This window comes from Aspergillus wentii (genome assembly GCF_001890725.1).
Source record: "Aspergillus wentii DTO 134E9 unplaced genomic scaffold ASPWEscaffold_2, whole genome shotgun sequence".
NCBI lineage: Eukaryota > Fungi > Ascomycota > Eurotiomycetes > Eurotiales > Aspergillaceae > Aspergillus > Aspergillus wentii.
Window position 1 is genome coordinate 2,878,974 of NW_024467833.1, and position 22,119 is coordinate 2,901,092.

The 22,119-nt window shown below is 48.8% G+C and overlaps 7 protein-coding genes across 7 annotated transcripts; 2 read left to right on the plus strand and 5 right to left on the minus strand.

The window, feature by feature from the left end:
• Positions 1–413: 413 nt before the first annotated feature.
• Positions 414–1,748, plus strand: pex14 (putative peroxisomal membrane anchor protein (Pex14); the record flags this gene model as incomplete). The annotated part of the gene is made up of 5 exons (XM_040830382.1): positions 414–443; positions 511–517; positions 573–819; positions 878–962; positions 1,014–1,748. The coding sequence occupies 5 exons, from the start codon at positions 414–416 to the stop codon at positions 1,746–1,748; spliced, it is 1,104 nt and encodes a 367-aa protein (XP_040692824.1).
• A 206-nt stretch (positions 1,749–1,954) lies between these two features.
• Positions 1,955–2,753, minus strand: ASPWEDRAFT_105524 (DsbA family oxidoreductase; the record flags this gene model as incomplete). The annotated part of the gene is made up of 3 exons (XM_040827733.1): positions 1,955–2,439; positions 2,507–2,651; positions 2,706–2,753. The coding sequence occupies 3 exons, from the start codon at positions 2,751–2,753 to the stop codon at positions 1,955–1,957; spliced, it is 678 nt and encodes a 225-aa protein (XP_040692825.1).
• Positions 2,754–3,133: 380 nt separating this feature from the next.
• On the plus strand, positions 3,134–4,410 carry ASPWEDRAFT_25004 (uncharacterized protein; the record flags this gene model as incomplete). Its single annotated transcript, XM_040832684.1, has 3 exons — positions 3,134–3,564; positions 3,622–3,902; positions 3,968–4,410. 3 exons carry the CDS (start codon positions 3,134–3,136, stop codon positions 4,408–4,410), a joined length of 1,155 nt encoding a protein of 384 aa, XP_040692826.1.
• A 221-nt stretch (positions 4,411–4,631) lies between these two features.
• On the minus strand, positions 4,632–8,316 carry ASPWEDRAFT_180589 (uncharacterized protein; the record flags this gene model as incomplete). The annotated part of the gene is made up of 5 exons (XM_040831846.1): positions 4,632–5,639; positions 5,693–7,115; positions 7,224–7,374; positions 7,432–7,506; positions 8,104–8,316. 5 exons carry the CDS (start codon positions 8,314–8,316, stop codon positions 4,778–4,780), a joined length of 2,724 nt encoding a protein of 907 aa, XP_040692827.1. The 3' UTR covers positions 4,632–4,777.
• A 286-nt stretch (positions 8,317–8,602) lies between these two features.
• On the minus strand, positions 8,603–11,439 carry ASPWEDRAFT_36879 (putative acid phosphatase). Its single transcript, XM_040834563.1, has 4 exons — positions 11,378–11,439; positions 10,413–11,305; positions 10,279–10,338; positions 8,603–10,090 (listed from the first exon to the last, which is right to left on the minus strand). The coding sequence occupies exons 1-4, from the start codon at positions 11,387–11,389 to the stop codon at positions 8,821–8,823; spliced, it is 2,235 nt and encodes a 744-aa protein (XP_040692828.1). The 5' UTR covers positions 11,390–11,439; the 3' UTR covers positions 8,603–8,820.
• Positions 11,440–11,802: 363 nt separating this feature from the next.
• ASPWEDRAFT_49203 (seipin) lies at positions 11,803–13,171 on the minus strand (the record flags this gene model as incomplete). The annotated part of the gene is made up of 4 exons (XM_040837234.1): positions 11,803–12,262; positions 12,329–12,784; positions 12,854–13,038; positions 13,103–13,171. The coding sequence occupies 4 exons, from the start codon at positions 13,169–13,171 to the stop codon at positions 11,803–11,805; spliced, it is 1,170 nt and encodes a 389-aa protein (XP_040692829.1).
• A 722-nt stretch (positions 13,172–13,893) lies between these two features.
• ASPWEDRAFT_105533 (CCR4-NOT core subunit CDC39) lies at positions 13,894–20,997 on the minus strand (the record flags this gene model as incomplete). The annotated part of the gene is made up of 3 exons (XM_040827735.1): positions 13,894–19,814; positions 19,873–20,197; positions 20,275–20,997. The coding sequence occupies 3 exons, from the start codon at positions 20,995–20,997 to the stop codon at positions 13,894–13,896; spliced, it is 6,969 nt and encodes a 2,322-aa protein (XP_040692830.1).
• Positions 20,998–22,119: the final 1,122 nt, after the last annotated feature.

Below are 22,119 nucleotides of genomic sequence, written 5' to 3' on the forward strand. Positions count from 1 at the left end.
CAAGAACGGGCTCTCGAATTTAATAGCAGTAAACCAATAATCCAAACAAGTTGCTGTGATGAAAGGCGGGCACACCAAAAGCGAAGCAAAAAACGAACCCCCGAGCGGTGCAACAACAGAGAAAACGAAGAAGTAAACAAGACATGCCACTTCGTCCCGAAGCAGAAAGCGGTGGCGGTACGGAACAACCCTTCCGCCGGGAATCACGAGACTCTGGGGAAGCTCCGCCTGCGCAAGTCGCCGGGCGACAATCCCGAGGTCCATTTCGCTCGGTGCCGATGGCCATCTCCTCTCCATCTCTCCTGTCCATCCACGTTCATCCATCCATCCATTCCTCCATTCCCTGTCTTCTTTGCTCCCCCGTGGATGTACATTGAGGATATTTTCTTCATTTAGTGGGAGGACTCGTCATCATGGCTCGCGAGGAGCTTGTCTCCTCTGCTGTATGTTCCGCTTATCTATCTACCCCAATATGCAATACATTGACTGACGAAATGGTTTATCTGTTAGGTTACTTGTGCGTTATACCCACGACATTGCAGATTGCGTTGATGATGTCTAATTTCAAACAGTTCTTCAGGATCCCTCGGTAGCTTCGTCGCCGGTTGAGAAGAGAATCGCATTCCTCCAGTCGAAGAACCTGACGCAAGAGGAAATTGACCTCGCCCTCTCCCGGACAGGGGAAGACTCCTCCGCTGTCGCTGCACCTTCATCGCAAGGGTATTCTCCACCGCAACAATCTGTCTATCGTCCCCCTCCTCCCCCAGCCCAAGGATATGGGTACCCTCCATATGGCCAATGGCAACCCCCACCTCCAGAGTGAGTATACTACTGAATCCTCGGAGATGAAAGAGTTGTACTAATCTTACAAATACAGACCCCCAAAGAGGGATTGGCGTGACTGGTTCATCATGGCGACAGTGACTGGTGGTGTGGGATATGGTCTGTATTTCATTACAAAGGTATTTTGGTCGTCGACTCCATGATTAACATTACATTAACGTATTTTCCAGCGCTACATTTCGCCCTTGATTTCACCTCCTACTCCTCCGCAATTGGAGCAGGACAAGGAAAACATCGATGAACAGTTCTCTCGCGCGTTTACTCTAATTGAGCAGCTTTCTACAGACACAGCAGCCCTGAAGTCGGCCGAAGAAGCTCGATCGGAACGACTGGATAGTGCTTTGCGGGAGGTTGAGAACCTTGTGACTGATTTGAAGTCGGCTTCTCGTCGCAGAGATGATGAAACACGCCGGATCAGCGACGAAGTGAAATCATTAAAGGACGCTATCCCCAAGGCTATGGAAGGAGCCCGCGAAGGCAACGAGAACCGGTTGAGAGAGCTTGGAACAGAGCTCAAGAGCCTGAAGACTCTTCTAGGTAACCGACTCGGTGGCAGTGGTGGAGCCAGTTCCCCTATCTCTGGAAGAACAGGCGGAGCAACTACACCTGTGCCTGCTTCAAACCTGCCTACCGCCTCTGCCGCCGCCACGAATGGTGCGACAGCAACCCCCACTGAACAGAGCTCGCCGTCCTCCCCGGCTGGAGCTGCCCCGGCGACAACGAACCAGGGCACGGGATCTGTCTCCAACAGCCCCCTGTCGCAGCTTGGAAGGTCTGCTTCTATCCCTGCCTGGCAGATGGCTGCTGCCAACCGTTCCAAGAGCACACCACAACCCCCAGCTCCCACTGTTGAAGACACCACACCCAGCACAAACTCTGAGCAGCAGAGCGCCCCGGCCAGCTAAACAACCTGTTACGACTAATTTATTTTCTGCTTTTCCGTTTGCGGCATCCTTTTTTACATTCTTCCCAGTGTATTTACAAATGAAGCAAAAAGGGTTTCAATGGATCTACAGTTATTTGCTCGCGATCGGGGATTGTACTCGTATGGCCACGATGACAGCATTGTTATATAAACCAAAAATGATACCTCGAGTTCCATGTCTATAATTCACTCTTCCTTCTTTCCTTCCTTCAGCTGAACAAATATATCAAAAAAATCTGACACATCCACTGCACCTTCGAGATGATACTGACCCCCAATTATGTAGTGCGGCACCCCCTTCATCCCACTCGCCTTCACCTCCCGTTCTTCCTCTTCCACTTCCACTCTACCCCGATCTTCTTCGAGATACGTCCTCACCTCATCCCCATTCAGACCACACAGAGTCCCGATATCAACCAAGGTATCAATCTGACTAATGTCCTTTTCAAGCTCATACTGGAACCGAAACAGCTCCTCCGCAACCAGAGTCTGGGTTGAAGTCTCGGACGATAATGGCTTCGAGCTAGCGAGATGAAGCAGTTGATGCGACAGCTTGGTGTTACCGACATACCCATTAAATTTGAACAGGATGCCTTCTCTCATTCCGATGCTTCTGAAGGTTTTCTGTATTTCGGCGCTTTTTTCGGGGCCCATTCGGGAGTTCATGCGGTCTTTCTTTAAGTGAGCATTTCTTCTTCATATAGTCTCAAATGAATGGGAAGAAAAGAAAGAAAATACCTTGAACCAACACACTCTCTTTGAGGGCATCCGGATTCAAGAAATACGGCTTCCAAACCAGCTCGAAATTGTCCTGGGAGCCTCCGGGGTAGGTCTTTTTGTACAGATTGATGGCCTTTTGTAGGCGTCGATAGCCAAGGTAGCACTATGGTTAATCGTCAGTCGTGAATATCCCTATACAGTAGTCTTGTATACATACCCATGGACAGACAGCGTCGGAGACAATTTCAATCTTGATGATAGCCATATTTGTTGTGAATTCTTATTGCGATGATGGGAGATTCAATCTACTTGCCTATCTATATCCCTTTCTGCTGCCTGTTATCTGACAGCGCCAAGATAGACAATTGTTATAGATGCGTTAGAGCTGACGAGTACAATCGTAAAATTATATATTCAATTAATATCTCTTTGTCTCTTTCCTGGATGCCTAAAGGTGACGAGTTGATCGACTGCAACGATGTAGAGCGATCGCACTAGTCCCCAAAGAGGAAATGATTTAGATCTTGGCATCGATCCACGGCGTCTTTCCATTTCATCATCTTCATTGACATTCCATCATTCCTCCAACTCCATCCATTCGAGACAGATAACCACATCGAGTGGGGAAAAAATAATTTAAAAAAAATGCCCACCCACGATCGCCCCTCACACCGCCATAGACCCTCGTCTCGATCTCAATCGCCGGATCCAAACCACTCGCATCGTCATTCGCGCCGTCGTACCCATCGAGACCGAGACAGCCATTCGCGAGAGCGCGAGCGAGAGCGCTCACCAGACCGAGGCGACCGACACAGCAGAAGACACCATCGCAGCCATCACGGCCATCGGCATCACCGTCACCATGATCGACGCGAACGACATCCAGAGCCGTCAAACACAGCACCAGCACCAGCACCAGTTGTTCTCCCGTACCAAGCGCGGGAGCTCTCGAAACGAGATCTGCCTGTCTTTGAGCCCATGTTCGCCATGTATCTAGATATACAAAAGGGCATTATACTAGAGGATTTGAACGAAGAGGAGGTCAAGGGGAGGTGGAAGAGCTTCTTACGGAAATGGTAAGGGTTCTTTACCTCTATTCTGTACCTCGGCATAACGAAGGACTGACATAATAGGAACCGCGGAGAACTTGCAGAAGGATGGTATGACCCAAGTACTTTAGAAAGAGCACGCAGTAATGCACAAGAGCAATCCGCGCCTTTCTCTGCGGCTCGACCGCGCCGTACGTCTCCAGATTACGAGCAAGGCGCCCCTGCAATGAAGGATGGAATGGAAAGCGACCATGAAGATGACGATGACGATGAAGACTACGGCCCAACTCTTCCTCAACCGAACACATTTGGGAGCCGGTCAGGCCCGTCAATTCCCACAATGCAGGACTTACAGTTGCGAAAGGGTAAGGACTTACCAAAATAATCATACGTCTTCGAACTAAACCATTGATGCTCTTTTCCACTCCAGAATCTGCCATAGAGGACGCAATCTCTGCCCGTCAGGATTCACGAAAGCAACATCGCACAGAAGTCCGCTCACACCGATCCGAGATGCGACATATAGAAGATGAAATTGCCCCCAGAGCAGAACCAGGTACACACGAGCGACGCATGGAAAAACAGAGAGAGACGGCGGCTGCAAACCGAGCTTTTGCTGAATCCCGGCGAGGCGGTTCTCCCACGGATGCTGTTCCGGAGGAAGAGATGATGGGTTTGGGGGAAAATGAGTTGGAATCTTTGAAGAAAGCACAAGAGAGCGAGCGGCGCAAGAAGAATGAACGCGAAATCAAAAGGGAAGAAATTCTCCGTGCTCGAGCAGCGGAGCGAGAGGAAAGGTTGCAACAATACCGACAAAAAGAGGATGAAACAATCGGTTGGCTCAAGACTTTGGCCAAACAAAGATTTGGCTGACGTGGTACTTCTGGGTGGTTTAATCAGCTGTCAGCGCATTAATTCTCATCTTTCAAGGCATCATGCCGCTCTCGTCGAGATATCCCTGGAGCCATCATTCATTGGAGAAACAAATCTATCCCCAACTGTACGTGTATGCGATATGCTTGTTTACTTATGTAAATGCCAACACTAGAACTAAGTCGATGGACAGAAGACTCGATCTTTCACGGAAGCCAGCTGAATAAATACTTGATCTTGAATTGATTCTTTTGAGGACTACTACAGAATAAAATTTGCAACATTACAATCTCCGTCCCTTTTTATCACAGCCTGTATCCTTGGTCAATATCTTCTACCTTCATCCTTTCGACAAACAAGTATTGTCTTAAGTCTCATAGGGCTCAGGCCTCAAGCCAATACCCGCAGGCTCGCTTTCTATGCGCTTTCTGCGCAGAACTGGTCTTTTCGATCCTTTGGGTTTCTTTCGCGCCCTTTTGGGATATGCCATGACTACCCCATTTGTAGTCTGTTGCAAGACCGAGGCAATTCGCTTACTGCTGCTGTTCTTCGTTGAATCGGGGTCTTTGTGTGCCGGTGCAGTCTGAAGCCTGTCGTTTTTGTTATTTTCAGAAGATCCCGCTGTGTTCTCGTTTTTCCTCAGAACATTGGATTTCCCTGACTGATTTTCCATTTCTCCATGGTGGTTAATCTGGGTATGACCTGTAACACTTGACTGTTGATTGTCGATAGATTTTTTCACTGCCACATTCTTGGATCTTGCGGCAGGGGTCTGTCTATGGGAGGAAGGGACAAACTCTGGTGCATCGGGCTTCCAAATGTTCCTCTTCAAGATATCTGTTGCCTCGGAATTTCGATTTTGAAGTCTATCGATTGAAGGGCTTTCTTCTTGACCCCTTTCATCAGCGTGGACGGCTGTCTTTCTGAGACGTAACTTTCCAACCTTCAAGACTGGTGCAGTATCCGCGGGGCTTTGTGGATCACCACTCATTGCAAGACCATTCACATTCTCGATTCGACCTTTTCCCTTACTGAGAGAAATAGTTGGCTGCGGAAGCTGACATTCATCTGTGGCTATAGTCGATGGCTTCATTCTGGCTTGGCGCGACCAAAGACGGGAATAATAGCCGTTTAATGTTAGCAGCGAGCTATGAGTTCCCTGCTCGACAATCTTTCCATGGTGGAGGACAAGTATCTTATCCGCCTTTACGACTGTCGAGAGACGATGCCTATGCGAAATGTTAGTATTGAACACCGGATTTGAAAAGCGAATACTGCATACGAAATGATGAATGTTGTTCTCCCTTCAAAAAATCTGAAACGTCTGCGGACCAGAGATTCCGTGTGACTATCAACACTGCTTGTTGCCTCATCCAGAATGATTATTCGTGGATTCTTGATCATTGCTCGTGCAATGGCGACTCTCTGAGCTTCTCCTCCGGACAGCCTCACTCCGCGCTCCCCAACTAGGGTTTGGTAACCGTTCGGGAACGATAAAATTTTATCATGGAGGGCGACGGCTTTGCATACTTCGTAAACCTGCTCGTCCGTGGCGGATGAATTGGCGTACCTAATATTGTTCATGATAGTGTCGTGTAACATAATTGCATCCTGCGGTACAACACCGATACTCTCACGCAAACTATCCAGTCTCACCTCACGGATGTCTTGCCCATCGATTGCAATGGTGCCTTGGATTGGGTCATACATGCGTAAAATTAGTTTCAGAATTGTTGACTTTCCGCCTCCTGTTTCTCCAACGAGCGCTACTGTTTGACCTGCTAGGGCCTGGAAACTGATTCCATTCAGGACCCAGTTTTGCGCATCGTAGGCGAAGCCAACATCTCTGAATTCCACCATACCTCGATTGACAAGTAACCGGCTCGCCCCATCGCGGTTGGATACAGTAGCTTCGGTTTTCAGCAATGTAATTAGCTCGTCCGCAATTTTAATTCTCACGGCGAAATCGCAAACTCCCTTGACAAAGATTTGATAATGGCTGGAAAACCGTGTCCAATAGCTAAGTAACATCACGAAGCTGCTGATGGGTCTGTTACTCCAAACAGTCTGATAGGCTGCCAGGAAGCATATACCCATGAGGGTAAAAGTGAAAAGGAACGACTGTACAACCGAATCCAAGTAGGACCACAGAAAAAATCGATGCGAAGACCTCATATGATCTTTGACGGCGAGACGGTATCGGTCCTTTTCATATGATATGCGGTTGAAGTACGACGCAGTCTGCCACTTTGAAGTCGATTCCCAGAGGACGTTATGTTCTTTCTCCATATCGGCTATCAGTTGAGTCTGCTTTTTTTGCAACTTGGAGATGATTTTGCTCGAAGAATGGAGGAATATAATGGTAGACACTGCGACGATCCATGCCACGTAGGCATCAAACATAAAGTAAATCACACCCACTGCAAGCAAAAGGTCAACGGTAACTGGGAAGATCTGGAAAAGAATGGAACGAATGACATATACAGCGGACAATCCCCTGCTGACTGGCTCCCAGATATTATCAGGGTCTCTATTGTCTTCGCTCGATAAGGCCATGATCTTGTCGAAGGCCACAGTACTGATATTGAGGTACGAGTTGCTCTCAACTGGTAGCCATAGAAATTTACGCAATACTGCAACTCCTCCAACTGAATCCAGAAAGACGAGCACAATGAATAACGTAATTTCTCTCCATGGAACTATCGCTATTCGAAGATTAGAATGACGATGATCAACTGAGCAGACCCAACAAGAGATTCCTGTCCTTTGAAAACAATTGACTTTTCCCCAATTTGCATTTTGGGCTAACGTACCATGACTCTGGATCAGAATGTTTGTAATCATCCCCAGCATCAAGGGAACAAGTATAGTTAGGATACGTTCAATCGCCAAACAGATCACAACCCCAACGAATCTCAATCGCAAGAAGGGTTTTCCCCGGGGCCAGAAAAAGGGAGCGAGGAACTATTAATCTGTAAGATAGGGTTGACTTTCGAAATGCTTCTTCACCCGATTGCATACCTTGATATTACCTAGGGTTTTTATCGATTCACTCCGAGGTCCTTCATTCGGTCTTTCGTTCTCTGGAGCAGTGTTCTGACTCCAAGTTATTGAACCGTAATAGTTACCGTTATAAAATCGCTCAAAGTGGCTGTTATCATGTGAACTGTTGTTTCCGTCTCTGAGTAGGGGCCTTGCTTCTTCATCGTCGCACCTACAATGGACGGGTATCATATGGTATACGACAGCAAGGCCGAATAGAAGCAGAAGAACCCCCCCGCGTATGATTTGACTACACTTGAGGACAGCGACCAGGTGCTTATTTGGGTTCGTGAGGGATGGAGAGAATTCAAAGAAGAAAGTCTCGGCGAATAGGTATATCGATGAGCACATATTCAAAGACCACCATGCAGAAGTTCGTCGTTCAGAGAAGTCAAGAGTGAATATAAACCAAAGAAAGACAGAGCTCAAAGCAAATACCTGAAGGCATGGTGGGTTAGTCTCCGTGTATCTATCTTATTTGAAACTTGGGTAGTATGGGCTCTCACGATTCTGTCCTCAAGAACCACCGTATTTTCTGGGAAAGACAGGTAAAAAAGTGCAATTGAATCGAATACCTATATATCTCATTTGTTAGCTCTTCTGAAAGACTCTTCTCAGGAATTCGATAAGTCAAGAAGGGGGCTGTCCTACATAAGTAAAGAGGACGAAGAGCATTAGCCATGAAACGAGGATTTGAGAGAGAGTCCTGCGTGCTCTTTCTGGATTGTCTCTGATAGTCGGATTTGCTTTGACGAGCAGGAAGTAAGAGGCACCAGCCAATATTGGCAAAAACCAGCGGACTGCTTCGATTGCACGAGGCCCAGGCCACCAGATCCCGTGGCTGAGGCCGTTGGGATCAGGCATTGTGACGATCGTAGCATGCAATTCGAGCAATCGCAAGTGACCACGTGCAAGTTCGAGCAAGTAATAGGTTAAGGTGCCCGTAAAAGAATGGTATCAAAAACAAACTGGGCAATGGGTTGTGTGAGAATCAAGGAAGAGAAACTGAGGAGAAGAGGAGAGGAGAGGAGGACAGGGCTGGCTGTTACCCTTTTTGGAAGACAGCAACGATACGGTCTTTCCCTAAACAGAAAGGGCTCACATGACGAAAAAGAGTCAAGAATGGCAATTAGGGATGACTTCAAACATATCCAAGAGATTTCTATTTAATAACATGATATCCAAGAGCACTTTTAGAGCTATGTACAACCATATAGGTGAATAACTTCGCAATAAAATAACAGACCAACTTTTGCACTCCTATACCCATTTTTGCTGCCAACTCCTATGATATTCTACCTAGATTGCAATATATGTACCATTGATACAGACCAGGTAGGTGACAATATATCACAAGATTCATCATCTTCAGGATTTCCTACCAAGGTCGAGATCAGCCACTAGACGCATGTGGCTGGTTCCTTCTGCGGACGTCTTGTCACCGAAAAATGGCTTGACAGCAACATCGACGGTCTCTTCGAAAAGACGGCCAACGACAAGCTCCTTGAGTTCTTCTCCCGTTTGGGCAAAGTCTGGGTAGGCATTCAACTCAAGTAGCCAAGCGCTACCATCCTTGTCCACCAAAAAGTCCACGCCGAACAATTCAAAAGCATTGGGCAACGTCTGGAAATGAATCATCATTCCCCTAGCGGCAGCCTCAAACACTTCACCAGTGATGCCGCAGATCTGGTCATAGATCTGGTCTTTCCAGTCAATGCTAAGCCCAGGAACATAAGGATCCAGCTTCCAGAACCGCTGGACACTTCCCTCGTTAGAACTACCACCTTCCTGGAAACAGGTGTTGGTCAGATGTCTAGCAAGGTCTGCCACCTCATCTTCGTCCTCACAAGGTGGACAGTAAGGCTTTGCAGCGAACAGGGCCAACATCTCCTTGAAAACGTAAACCTTCAAGGATCCCACAGCGAGAACATAGGTGCGAATATGGAACTTGCGGTTGGATGAAGACGGGAGGAGAAGAGGGGGGTCAATGTATGGCTGAGCAATGAAATGGCGCAATTGAGAAGTGACCACGCCTTTGTTATCGTCATCATCATCCTCAGGCCGCTCTGACCCACTCTCATCATCGGAGTCCTCCTCCCACTCTTCAAATATCTCACGCAGTTGGTCCTCGCTGTTGAAGAGGCGGATACCTTGTCCACGATCACTCATGCCTGGCTTCAGAATCCACCATTCCTTTTCTGAGTCGGGTCTCTCCTCATTCTTCTCCAAGCTGTCGCGCAATTCGTATGCCTCTAGCAAGGCGTCATCAAGGAATTCCGCATAGTCCAGTTCAAAGTCGAACCCGGGTTTGAAATGTTTTCGCAAAATACTACCCGGGTGTTTCGAGATCCAGCTGGCCACCGTGGTGGACAAGTAATGTTTGCGGATCAATGCCTTGCGGATGACATATGCATTCGAGAGTGATGTGGAGGAGTTCATCATGATATGCTCGAAGTCCAGGCGTTCGTACTCGCGATACTGGAAAACGGGCGCGGAAGAATCCGGGAGGTCTGACAAGGAAGACACTTCTCGACAACGATTTGCTCCCAGACGGCTTTGTAGTGCTTGTTTCATCAAATTTTGGACGTAGGACTCATCGCAGTCGACAAGAGAGTAGACCTTAGCTTCATTACCTGGCCTACACGATATTAGATTATCAGAATGAAATGAAACTAGAGAACCTCAAGGACAAGCGATCAAAAGGAGGACAAAAGAAGCATGCACAATATCTATCTTTTAGCTAAGATATATATAAAGCGCATAGAATCTACTATCCCCTAGATCGTGAAGCATTAACTCAACTTCGCTCGCTAAGATTCCACTCACAGCTTGATCTCCCCCTGGATACCGGGTGTACGCATGAAGTTCGCCCTCAGAGGTGTAACACTGCAGACAAGTCCACGTTAGCATGTATACTGTAATAGCATTGCAAGTAGTCCAAATAAAATGGGGGAAATAACCTCGTAAACCCCTCTTTAACAGCCCAACCGTCATTCCCTGGCTTACTCACCTGTACGCCTTTGAACACTTCTGGGAAATTAGGCGACCACTTGAAATGTTTGTGTTGAATACGAGATGGCCTTCTATTAGTTCCCTCCGCAGGGACAGAAGGTGTAGTTCCCTCTTTCTCGCCTTGGTCGCGCAGTCGTTTTTCCTGCGCCTCGGGAGTCTCCTCGGGCACTTCAGGATCCACCGCTTGGAAACAGCTACCTGGCCACCGATTGTCAAGCATTTCTGTGTACAGGATCTTTGTATCGCTGACACCAGCCTCAAGAGGCACATTCACGGTGTAGAGATCGACTCCCTCCGCCCAGTTACTGCACAGATATTCGATCAATCGAGTTGAATGGCGCGAGGCCTCTCCAATGATGGCTGGGTCGTGAATACGTGAGTTGAAGGCGTAAGATAGTGCGATAGCACGCTTTCCGCACACAGCAGCTTCCATGGCAGCTCCGATTGTACCGCTAGACAGGGCGAGGAGTGTTGTGGTATTCCGGCCGTAGTTGGGCCCAGACACGACGATATCTACTGGCCCACGTTCTTGGAAGTAGTGGTAGAGGCCGAGCTGCGTACAGGTGGCTGGCATCGAATCAATCAAAACCCATTCATCTCCATCTCCATCTTCTTCGTTTCGCGGTAAGTCGTGGACAGTCCCATCGTCTTGAAAGAGCGTTCCAGGGCGGAAGTAGGTCGGCTTGACGGAGGCGCCAATTGTGTGAGCTTTACCGACCCATGATCGTTGCTGATGCGGTAGCACTACTGAGACAACGTGCCCAGCCGACTGTAGCGAGTGGATGAAAGCATGAATGTAGGGCGACGATTGGTTCGACGGAGGACCGTCGTCGTTCACAACCTAAAGCCGGTACCAAATAACAATCAGTGTCTGAGCAAGGGCAGAAAGTGAGGTCTGAAAAGGTGTTCTCACCAAGATATGCATTGCGAATCGTGTTGTCAGATAGAAAGAGTGGAAGGCTTGATTGAATATCAAGATGGAGGGGAACTTGAAGAAGTGTTTCGGCGGCTGCTTCACCCCCACCTTTTTCAATGGCTCCACCTTTATCGATAGATAGCGCCCTGGATACTCCGTTTGTACAGTGATGGACTCCCACGTGTGGGATTGAAACAATATATTGCAGATTATCATTATTAAAATGTGTTTCAATTGGAAACCTATCCCGGAAGTACTACTTATGGGCTGGAATTACCGAGAAAAACAAATAAGTATATACATATCCATTTCCACCCCACGTCAACATCCTTAGTCGCAATCCACGGGGTATCTGTTACATTTATGAATAAATTAAAAAAAAGTAAAGCCAATGGTGAAGATCATTTTGGGATATAGACGCTTTAAGAATCCTCATCCTCCTCTTTGATTAGATGACTGCGCCGTCTCTGAACTCCTCGAGCTTCAGCGCTCTCCAAACCAGTCCCAGCACCAGCAGCCCGAGATGAACCTTCGCCGCCGTCTCCCTGTGAATAATCGCCTTCACCATGCGGTTGGCTCAGAAGATAATCCGGTTTTGACTCTTCCTCATGATGCTCTGTCTTGATCCTTTTTATCTGCGATGGGTTGGTGCCAGAGAGATCGTGTGGAGATACATCGTCGAGCGACTCATCGTCACTTTCTTCTTTTATTGGAGTGCGATCGCTAGTACCCTTTATCAATGATTCATCACTTCCGCCATTGTTAGTGCTGAATAAAACTGCCAGGATGAACCAGACCACGCCTGTCGAGATCACGGAGACACTCCAGAACATGAAGGTGAAGACGAAGAAGGAAGATAGTCTCCAGTTGTACATGATCCAGCTATTATGGGTTAGCCACAGAAATGCAAGAAAAGAGTATAGTAGGACTCAGATCGGGCGACCATACCGTAACCCAGTAAATCTAGCCTTGAATTCCACCTTCGCGTCATATATTTGCATTCGTTCATGACTCTGAATTTCAAGGCGTAATGTTTCCGGCAAGTTGCGCCACCCACGAGGGAATTCAACCCTTTCCATCATCTGTACTTCCACTTCCTCCGCTTCTCTGTGCCAGCCGACCACATAGAGCGGCATGAGTGAGAGCCTACTCGCAGTGTCCACCATCGGCGAGGCATACGTCAGGATGGCAGGGCGACGGGAGTGCGAAATAGGAGCTATAGAGGTGTTTGCGCCGGTCAAAACGGAGGTAGACGGATGGGAGAAAAGAGTCAAATCGAGCATGAAGTTCCCGGCGTCGAGATTCGAGGGTGTACGCGGCAATTCCAGCTTGATGGTCACATCGTATGGCTGCAGCGATACCAATTGAGAGCCCACGGAGGCGGCACCCCAAGGATGGCCATCGCTATTGTTGAAGCAGACATAGTTAGTGGATATGTACAAGCTTTGGTTATACTTCTCCTCTTCCACTTACCCAAATTGCAAATGGACAGTGCGCTCCAGTCCAACTTGCGGGATGAATTTGTAGTAGAAGATCCAGTAGGCCACTGTCGAGACGCAAATCATAAAAAGGGATGTGCAAATAAAGAGAAAAGTACCCAAATACGCCTTCAGAGCTTGCTTTGACACGAGGGCGCGAAAGGGTGTTAGCAGCGCGTCCTGTGTTGTCGTCACGGTTAGCTAGCTCCAGGGAGTGAGAACTACAGGGAAGTGTAGAGGTTACTAGTATTCTGGAAACAGATGAGGAATTATTATCGACATCCTCATCTGTTGAGTATCCTGAATCAGACATCGTGCGGTTGGTCCTATGTTGAAAGACAACAGCAAGAATGGCGTGTTGGCTGTTCGCGTCGACGTCACCGAGGCAGAAAATCTAACTACTCCGCCCGGTTTACATCATCTTACAAGAAAGATATTCTCAACATCAATATAGAAATTTCATTATAATAATGCAAATAAAAGCCATTAACCCCTGCTTTTACTCTTATCGTTACATTTCACTGCGATTGCAGTAGTAATCACAAACATCCGATAAAAAATAACGAAGAAAATAAAGTAGCAAGGGAGAAGGTGATCGGTTCCGTGAAGCTTCAAGACCATGCTCATAACGTCCTAATACCTTTAATATGCATAACCCCCAGAACCCCAACCGAAGGAAAAGAAACACAAGAAAGAAAGAAATTGAGCCAGTGCAAATAAAACAATGATAGAGAAGAACCCCTCAAAACATACACGCCGGTAAAAGCCCCGAATCTGGCGCTACATATCATAAGCGGCATCTGCAATACACCGCGCGAAAAAAAGTCATATCTGCAAAATGCAAGACATCAAGGCATGATCAGATGCTTCATATTAATAGGAAAGTGAAGATGAGAGCCCCTTGTTATGTTCGGTTTTTGCAGCGTTTAGGCCAACGCTCTAGGGCTTTGCTGTTGAATGTGTTGGAGGAGGGCATCAAATAGACGACCAATCTAATAAATTTAATTATTAGCAAGGATTCAAAATGCACAGATATCATGAGGATAGAGGAGAGCTTACCTCAGGCGCAGCCTGGATAAAAGGGAGGCGGAAGAAAGTGTAGCTCCGGTTCTGAAGCAACTCCTGCAGGGTGATGATCAGACCCCACGGATGCGGACGGTGGACGATAAGTCGCTCGAGAAGCACTCTGATGATCTGCTGTCTGATATCAGACTCATCCTGCTCCGAGTAGTCCACGCCAAACAGACGAAGGGTGGCGAAGCTGAAGAAGTAGGTGTGGCTGTTGGGGTAGCGAAGCTGGTTGGCCATCGCACTCAGCAGATAATAACGAGCCTCGGGCCGCAGTGCCTTGGCGAGTCTCTCTAGAAGCGCTGAATGGGGCGAGTTGTCAAAGGCAGCGCGAGTGTTACCCTTAGAGGCACTGGCCGAAACCGCACCCTGGCCCACGTAGAGTACCAGGGCGTTCAGCAAGACAACGTTCACATTGATTGGGGCGTAAAAGAGACCCGTCTCTTTGCCAGCAGAGTTGTACACGGCTTCACAGATCTGCTGGACGGATGTTTCCGAAGCGTTGCTGTTCTGCAACGAGCTGTCGACGACAGCCTTGATGCTTGCCCGCTGCAAAGGAGCAGCAATGTCACCAGCGATCTTGGGGGCTTCCCGCATCTCTTCGAGACGTTCAACCTTCAGGCCTTCTCTGAAAGGATCAGGGAGCTTGTGGAAGGATGATGGGTAGGCACTCAACACAAGGTTGCGAAGTTGGGCGCAGTGTGCGGGAATAACATTGCAGAATTGAAAGTGATTTTCCGCAACGAATTCTGGGAAGTCGTGGTGAAGTATCAACAAGATACGAAGTACACCCTTGTACAGGTCTTTGGCCACGTAAGAGATGTTAGCAGGCTTAAGTTGCTCACCAATGTATGAGAGCAGAGCCTGCATGATCTCGCAGTAAGGTCCCCAGCCAGCTCGTTCGGGCATGTTCAACATGCCGGACATGAAAAATCTATGAGAAACCAGGGAAAGCCACCCGTAAACAAACGCAGGGCAGTATTTCGGCTGGAGAGACAAGAACTTGTTGGCAAAGGCGAACATCATGCTCTGGTGCTGGTCGCTGTGCTGGAGTTCGTTCATGGGGTACTCGCAAAGGATGCTAGAAAACATCCTGAAGAAGACACGCTGGTTGAAGGCTTCTCCTCTCATGACATGGTGATGATTCAAGACCAACACAAGGAGTGACAAAATCGAATTCAGGTAAGCCGACTTGCTGGCCTTCACGGCTCCCGTGCTTTCGCCTTGGAATTTGACCAGCAAAATGACAAGCTTCGCAAGGGCATCGATATATAGGAAAGCTTCATCAAGGCTGCCACCAGGGTTCTGCGATTCATGCTCAAACATGGCAACAGAGATGTCGATGCTGAGTCGGAAGAACAGGGCGGAATCTTCTTGGTTGTTCATGACTTGTCTTTGATGCATGTCCTTGAGGAAGGAATAATAGGTGCGGTCGGTGGCACCAGGAGCCTTGTAAATTCCAATCCATTCGCTAAAGATGTATTCCATCTGGTCTCGTTTGGATCTCGCCTTGTCACTGAGCAGGGGGTTGATGACTTCGGGAATTCCGGACTCGCGTAGCTTGCGAATAATTTCGTTGGCCGGAGAGATACCGGCATCTTCCACAAGCCATTGGCTCATAGCCTCCAGACTGCCCGAGAAATCAGATCTCAAGGCTGAAGGTTCGTCGCTGAACAGAACCCGGTCCATCAAACTGGCGAGGAGCTCCAGGGCCCCAGTGTTCTTCTGGAGAATAAGTCTTGTCAAGATCATATCGACACGACGAATGTCAAGAAGACCGGCATCAATCAGTGCAACCGTAACTGGTACATTGAACATGTGCTCATCATCAACCTCCGAGAGGATAGCCCATGTGTATCGGGCAACGAGGGTAGACATGTCGCATAGTTTGGCAAGTAGGTGTACGAGCACTTCAATCTCAAGTGTTCCCTGGGTTTGAGAATAGAGGCTCGTGCAAATCTTAAGAGATGTCAGCCTTGCCAATTCCTCCCCATTTGGCGAAGCAAGGATAGTGCGCAATGCCTGGTTGTATTCTTGCAGAACGGCACTATCTCTGCCGAGATCCTTAACGTGCTCCTCGGAAGCACCTCGGGCTGTCTGCTGAAGCTCAGAAACGAGAGTTTCAACCTTCTCCCGTGGACTTTGGGCCTCAAGGAATCCATTTAGTTGAGGCTGAGCACTGACAAGACCAGTCTGCTGCAGCCGGGCATCTGGCTGTGCCTGGGGAGTCCTATGAGGAACAGCAGGCTGTTCAGCGGGAGTAGAAAGGTTCGGAATTGCGGGGTATGCTTCTTGGAGAACGTCAGGAAGTTGTCGACCGGAGTCTGTGGAGACATTCTGGACATGCGTTGCTCCGGGGCCTCGAGATTGGCGAGCAAACTCCTCATAGATTGCCAACTGCTCTTTGTTCAGGCCACCTGGGGCTTGTCGATACGGCTCAGGGATAAACAGGCCCCACCGGTTCATGGACGGGTCAATGAATGGTTCGTTGGGGCGAGCAGCCCGATGACGCCGGCGTGCTTCTAATTGTGGCTCAATGACCTTTTCAATCTCGGGAAGAGACTTTTCTTCCGCTGCCTTCTCAACGATTCCACAAGCGGCATCGAGGTTGTCATTGACGCACATCAAGATCAAGCCCTCAGGCATAGGTTGATCAAAGTACTCCTGCTGAATCATCCGAATATAATTCGTCATGCTAACCTTCAGGGGCTCTTTACAGGTTACCAGAGCTAGGCTACCTGCGAGCTGCCTCACCATGATTCCTGCCGCATGTCGGACCTTCTCCTCATCGGGCTCCATTGCGAAGTCCTTTGACACCAATTGAACGGTTGAAATGGAAGCGATTGTAACGGATCTTTCCACGACAGGTGTGATGATTTCTGCAATAGCGCGCTCCACAGCACTGTGAACAATCTGTCTGAGCATGTTCAAGTCCACCATACTGCTTGCCGATGATGGCAAGACAAGAATCTTGTCCAAGCTTGGGAGGGTTGACATGATGGCAGCAGGGGACAATCTTTCGTTGCGTATTCCTTGATTGATGCTGGTGAGAGCCATATCTTCGAACGCTTCAAGGCCATCGGGGATGTTCGCTGACGACAGCACGTCTTCAACATGGGCTGAACGATCACGAATAATGACGGATGGCTCAATTGTCTTGTGGTCAAGTTCTAGATCCTTGCATAACACTTCAATCTCAAACTTGAGATTCAATTTCAATTCGGCAAAGTGGTAGAGTTCTAGCAGCAAGGATAGAATGTCCATCAACCAGGGGTTCGGGGGGTTGAAAACGGTAGATTTCGTAGCCTGGACAAGAACCTTGCAAGTGAAGGGGATCACAATTGTAAGGCGTTGACTGTCGAAGCCTTCCATCAAGAGCCCTTTGAAATAGACGTTCTTGTGTTTAACAGGCTTATCCTTGGCAATGGTTAACGAACCAAGCCATGAACCCAGGTTTTTGAGATGACCACGGTCAGTTGATGAATTCAGGGTCGCTTCGGAGTTCAGTAGCTTCGTGACGCTAACATAAGTTTCCCTGAGAACTTCCGCCCAGAGGATGTTGTCATTGAGGCGTTCTAGAAGGTCAAGGTAAAGTTGCTGGAAGTTGGGCTGTAGCTTGGCCCGTTCCTCCACCAAATAAGAAGCGAACCACTGATGATGTTGATCCCGGAGAACATCGGTTAGATCCTGTAGCTTCTCATCAATGTTTTGCTCCGAAACGTTGTTCAGGACAAAGAGGATCTTGTCTTGTATTTCTTCATCTGGGTCATGATAGATTGCGGGCCGCAGGGGAGAGTCAACATGGATGGAACGGAACTTGCGGGGAGATCCATCCAATGCTGTCGAGTCATCCACATTACCGTTGGTAAGCGAAATACCGGTGATGTCGGCGGTTTCACCTTGAGCTCCTTGCTCGCGTAGAACCTCTTCAGCCTTTTGGTAGATCGGGGTTCCCTGTAAACTTGAGATTTGCAGAAGGAGATGGCAGAAGCCCGCCCACTCGGGAAGACGATTGATCAATTGTTCAATTGCCTCAACACCAAACTTATACATTGGGTCTTCAAAGTGGTGCTCCCGCACTGCCTCCAGAATCATGCCCAGGCCAACCTTAAGTGTGATGCCATCCACGAGTCGGAAGTTAATTATACCACCAAACATGACGGCTGTTTTGGTCAAAGCTTCCAGGGGATATTCGTGGTAGCAATGGTATTCATCGATGAGGCCGTGAACCATGCATGCAAATAAGTCTTGCTCTTGTGGCTCCCGGGATGATTTGTACCGTCTCATCAATTCCAACATTTCTCTCAGGGACAATTCCTCGTGGTACATCTTGCCAAATAGCTCCTGCATTTGTTTGTCAACGGCTTCGGGTAACGAATTTCCACTTTCTCCGTTCGCGTCAATCAAATCATCAAAACCCTCGCCATAATTGATGAGTCTGGGGTAAGTTTGAATGCAGATTCGCTGCACGGGGGTGAGGTTTTCACGATCGCCAACATATTCCTCCAGAACTGACAGCAAGGTGTACACTGTCTTCACGGAGAGGCTGACCATTTGGGGGAGGGGCTGTTCTTTCCTTTGGACATGAAGTTCGTCTTCTGCCTTAATCCTTAAGAATTTTGACAACAAGCTTCCCATATCCATTGGTCCCTTTTGAGCGGCATTTCGAACCCATTGTTCCAAATCGAAGGGCCCCTTGCGATGCGCATAACAGGCGAGGTCCATGGCAAGGCCGTTGGTATACCCAAGGAGGAAGTCCAGCCAGTTGTACTCGATCGCATGCTCATAAATGGCAGCTGTTGAAGTAGGGTCTTGGGTGAAAGTGGTAAAAAGTTGCTCTGCTACCCATTGGCGATCCTGACGCCAAGCTCCATGGAGTGCGAGCTGATATCCTTCTTCCTGCTTCAAGATGAAGACGATGAGGGTGCGTAGTACGAAGCTTTGTTGAACGGCCGTCCAAGGTTGGGGAAGGGCTAATGCGGAGCACAAAAATACTGGGAGGTCGTATTGAACAACGGCTTTGATAAGGAGCTGACTCTCGGTGGCCGCCCACGCTGCTTGGGAGTATAACGCCAAGTCGAAGATGGCACTCATGGCATCTAGGGACCGAAGAGGGGACTTTGCTGCACGCTCCCCTTGAAGGCGAACCATTTCCGGACCATCGCTAAAGAAGTCATCCGGGAAAGCAGCCCGAAGAGAAGGGATTTGCGACGCATCGGTTCGGGAGGCAATAAAAGCTGTCAAGAAAGACAACTGTGTATCGCGGTGCTCCCAGTCTCCACCCCAAAGCTTCTGAACATCCAAGTTCGAATCTTCTGCAGCCGCTATCGACAGAACAGCATACAATTTAGCGAACTGCCTGGGGTCTACCCGTAAACCTTCGCGGTCGAAATGTTGCAAGACGATGGGCCAATTGATACGTTTATCTCCGTAATGAGACAGAACGGTGCCGAGGAACGTGTCCAGCTGGAACTGCCGCCAGTATTGCGACAGAACCATATAAAGAAGCGCACTGGCAACGTGCTCCTCGCCCCAGCAGTCAGATCCGGCTCCGTTGATCACCTCAGCAACAGCATCCGCATTCGAAGTCGATTTTGGACCCTTGGCGTGAAGATGACGGACTAGGATGTATCGTGGGCTGATGAAGTTGAACATTTGCAAAGCAGAAGAGATCTCAAAAGGCATGTCCACCCCCAGTTTTTGATATCGCAAATTGGCTGCGTATACAAGCTTAGCCTTGACGTCGTCGGTGAAGTTGCGAGGCGGATACAAAATGAACCGTTCGATAGTCATCCCGATGAATGAGTTCAGGAAGTCTTTATTTATTTCGGATGGCGATGCAAGGCTTTGTAAAAAGGGTGTTATGTTGTTCGAGAGGATCGCATCGGCTGAGAGACAAAAGTTAGATATCAAACTAAGGCAGATTTATATAAAAGCAAGACACACCTTTAGCACGCAAATCCGATTTATTGGCCATCTTAAATGCCAACGCAAGCGCAACCTTTGCAAGAGGATCAAGTTTAAAGTGATCCAAAAAGGTGGAGAGATCAAAGTCGCGGAAGATATCGCCTTCGGACGTATCAACGGTCTCCGCGATCTTCTGGGACTGGTCCATATCTTGAAATACTTTGTGCATTTCTTGTACTAGAAGAGGGTAGTTTCCCGCATTCTCGACAGACTTGTTAACCCCAGGGAAGATTTGAGGGGCGTTGCCTGTGAGAAGGCGGCGAAAGTATTTAGAAAAAACCTCCATTCCGTTGGATTCAACGAGCTACCGAGCGGTTAGAGATTGAGCCAAAGCCGCAAAAGCTGCGGCGAGGAGACTATACTGCAGGAACATCGACTTACTTTGTGAATTTGGGCAGCTTTTGTTTCCCACTTTTCTCTGCCCTCCTTTTCCGTGATGGAGTCCAGAAGGAGGAAAACCTGAGCAATAGATATTTTCGTCAAAGACGACTGGCTTGAGTGAGCAGCAGCTGCCGAGCCCGGTTTCTCAGGAGGGAATCCCGTAGGTGAATTCACGGTTGTACCGGCTAACGACGGAGAGAAGGCGACGCCTCTGGAAGATCCCGTCCCACCTCCTCCTCCCCCGGTGCCTCCACCGCCCGCGACGGAATTCGCTGCGGAAGCCAGATGTGACCCTGAAGACGGGGTATGGGCTCTGACCTTGGGGGATGTGAGAGACTGTGTGGGTTGCTGGTGCGGTTGCGAGCCAGATTGGAAGGAGGCAAAAGGTGACGGTGTAGAGGCCGGTGAGGGTCCGTTCCTGGTACCGGGAAGGCCCCTTGCGGAACTCAGAACGGCGGAGAAGGACGAGGTCAGGGGAGAAGAGATTGCAGCACCTGGGCCAGGGCTACTCGACAGAGGTGGCGCCCGGGTGGTGGCAGAGGGGATCGAAGAGGAGGAGAGGTTGTTGGTCGCAAGTGGAGGCAACCCACGGCGGATATTCGACTGAGACGCGGGCAGACCCCAGGCCGACTGCTGTGACCGTGCAGACCGGGTCGACGACGACTTATCGGTGCCAGAAGCAATCGATGATTGGGAGGAAGGGGGAGGGGGAGGGAAGGTCATCTAGGAGACGCGATCATTTGATCTGAGGGCCAACGACAAATTTTTATTCGTAGAGACCGTGTGCGGGAACGTAGACTCGGGTCTAATAAGAAAAGCGGTGTGCTGACAAAGAAGAGGAATCTTGCGATAGCAGCAGGAGCAGAAGGATAGCAATGGAAAGGATGTTGCTTTTCGTGGCACGAGATGGAAGTCGGATGGATGAGGAGAGGGAGGTGACGGGCAGAGGTGAGGTGAGGATGGGTTGGATGGGAAGGTGGAGAATAATGCCTTAGGTAGCTTTTAGTCCACAAGGAGGCTGAAGCTCTGGCTTTGACTTAGGGCTCAAGAAGAGGGGGGGAAACGAAAGCAAAGCTACATTGAATGGCTATTCAGTTGTGATATCTTTTCCCACTAATATTTACTAACACGATGTACTGGATTCTACTACCCCTGATGCATCTAAAGGATTCACTTTTCCTTTGGCCAAACACTTGTTCTGCAATCTGCATCTTTCCACACTGGCCAGATTGCGCCCGGAAGGTGTCACGTGAGAAACCGGGGGTTGGTGGCTTAGTCACCATTCATGTCAATCGACTGGGATTCTGCGAGCGTCGAATTATGGGGTTTGGATTATGGATGTGAAACATTCAAGGTGACAGACAAGATGCGAAGGTCTTTATTGCTTGGCTGTGATCTTCGATCCGTCGTCCCAGGGTCTACTCCAGATGGTAAGATAAAAGCCTGTCGTCTAGTTCAACTTCGAACATATGCAGCGTGAGGTATCCCTGTGAAGCTTCATTTATTTCATCAGCAAGGTGAATGGCCCTTTACTGTAGCAACGAAATGAAGATCAAATAGAATTCATGCCTTGATAAGACAATCAAGCGAACAACAGCAGTACGCGCGGTCTGCGACGGTGCTACCCAATGGTACCTAAGATAGATGGCTACTTGGCAGCTTCAATATCAAAAAAAGATCATCCAGCGGAGACGAGAAGACCTAAATAGGCACTCAAACCGTGGAGAAGCCCCATTTTGTTTGGCAGGCAAGAAAAAGCCATCCAGCAACAGAAGCGCAGGCGTTGGGGTTGGGTTGTTCTTCTGGCCCGTGATATACCGGTCGTTGCCCCGAGAGACGCCGGGC

Excerpts from the sequence above, each read along its gene's own strand:
- ASPWEDRAFT_36879 (XM_040834563.1), bottom strand. Across the intron at positions 10,339-10,412 it reads GTTAAAGAGGGGTTTACGAG|TGTTACACCTCTGAGGGCGA; the intron begins GTTATTTCCCCC and ends ACTTGTCTGCAG. Across the intron at positions 10,091-10,278 it reads ATCCAGGGGGAGATCAAGCT|GCCAGGTAATGAAGCTAAGG; the intron begins GTGAGTGGAATC and ends AATATCGTGTAG.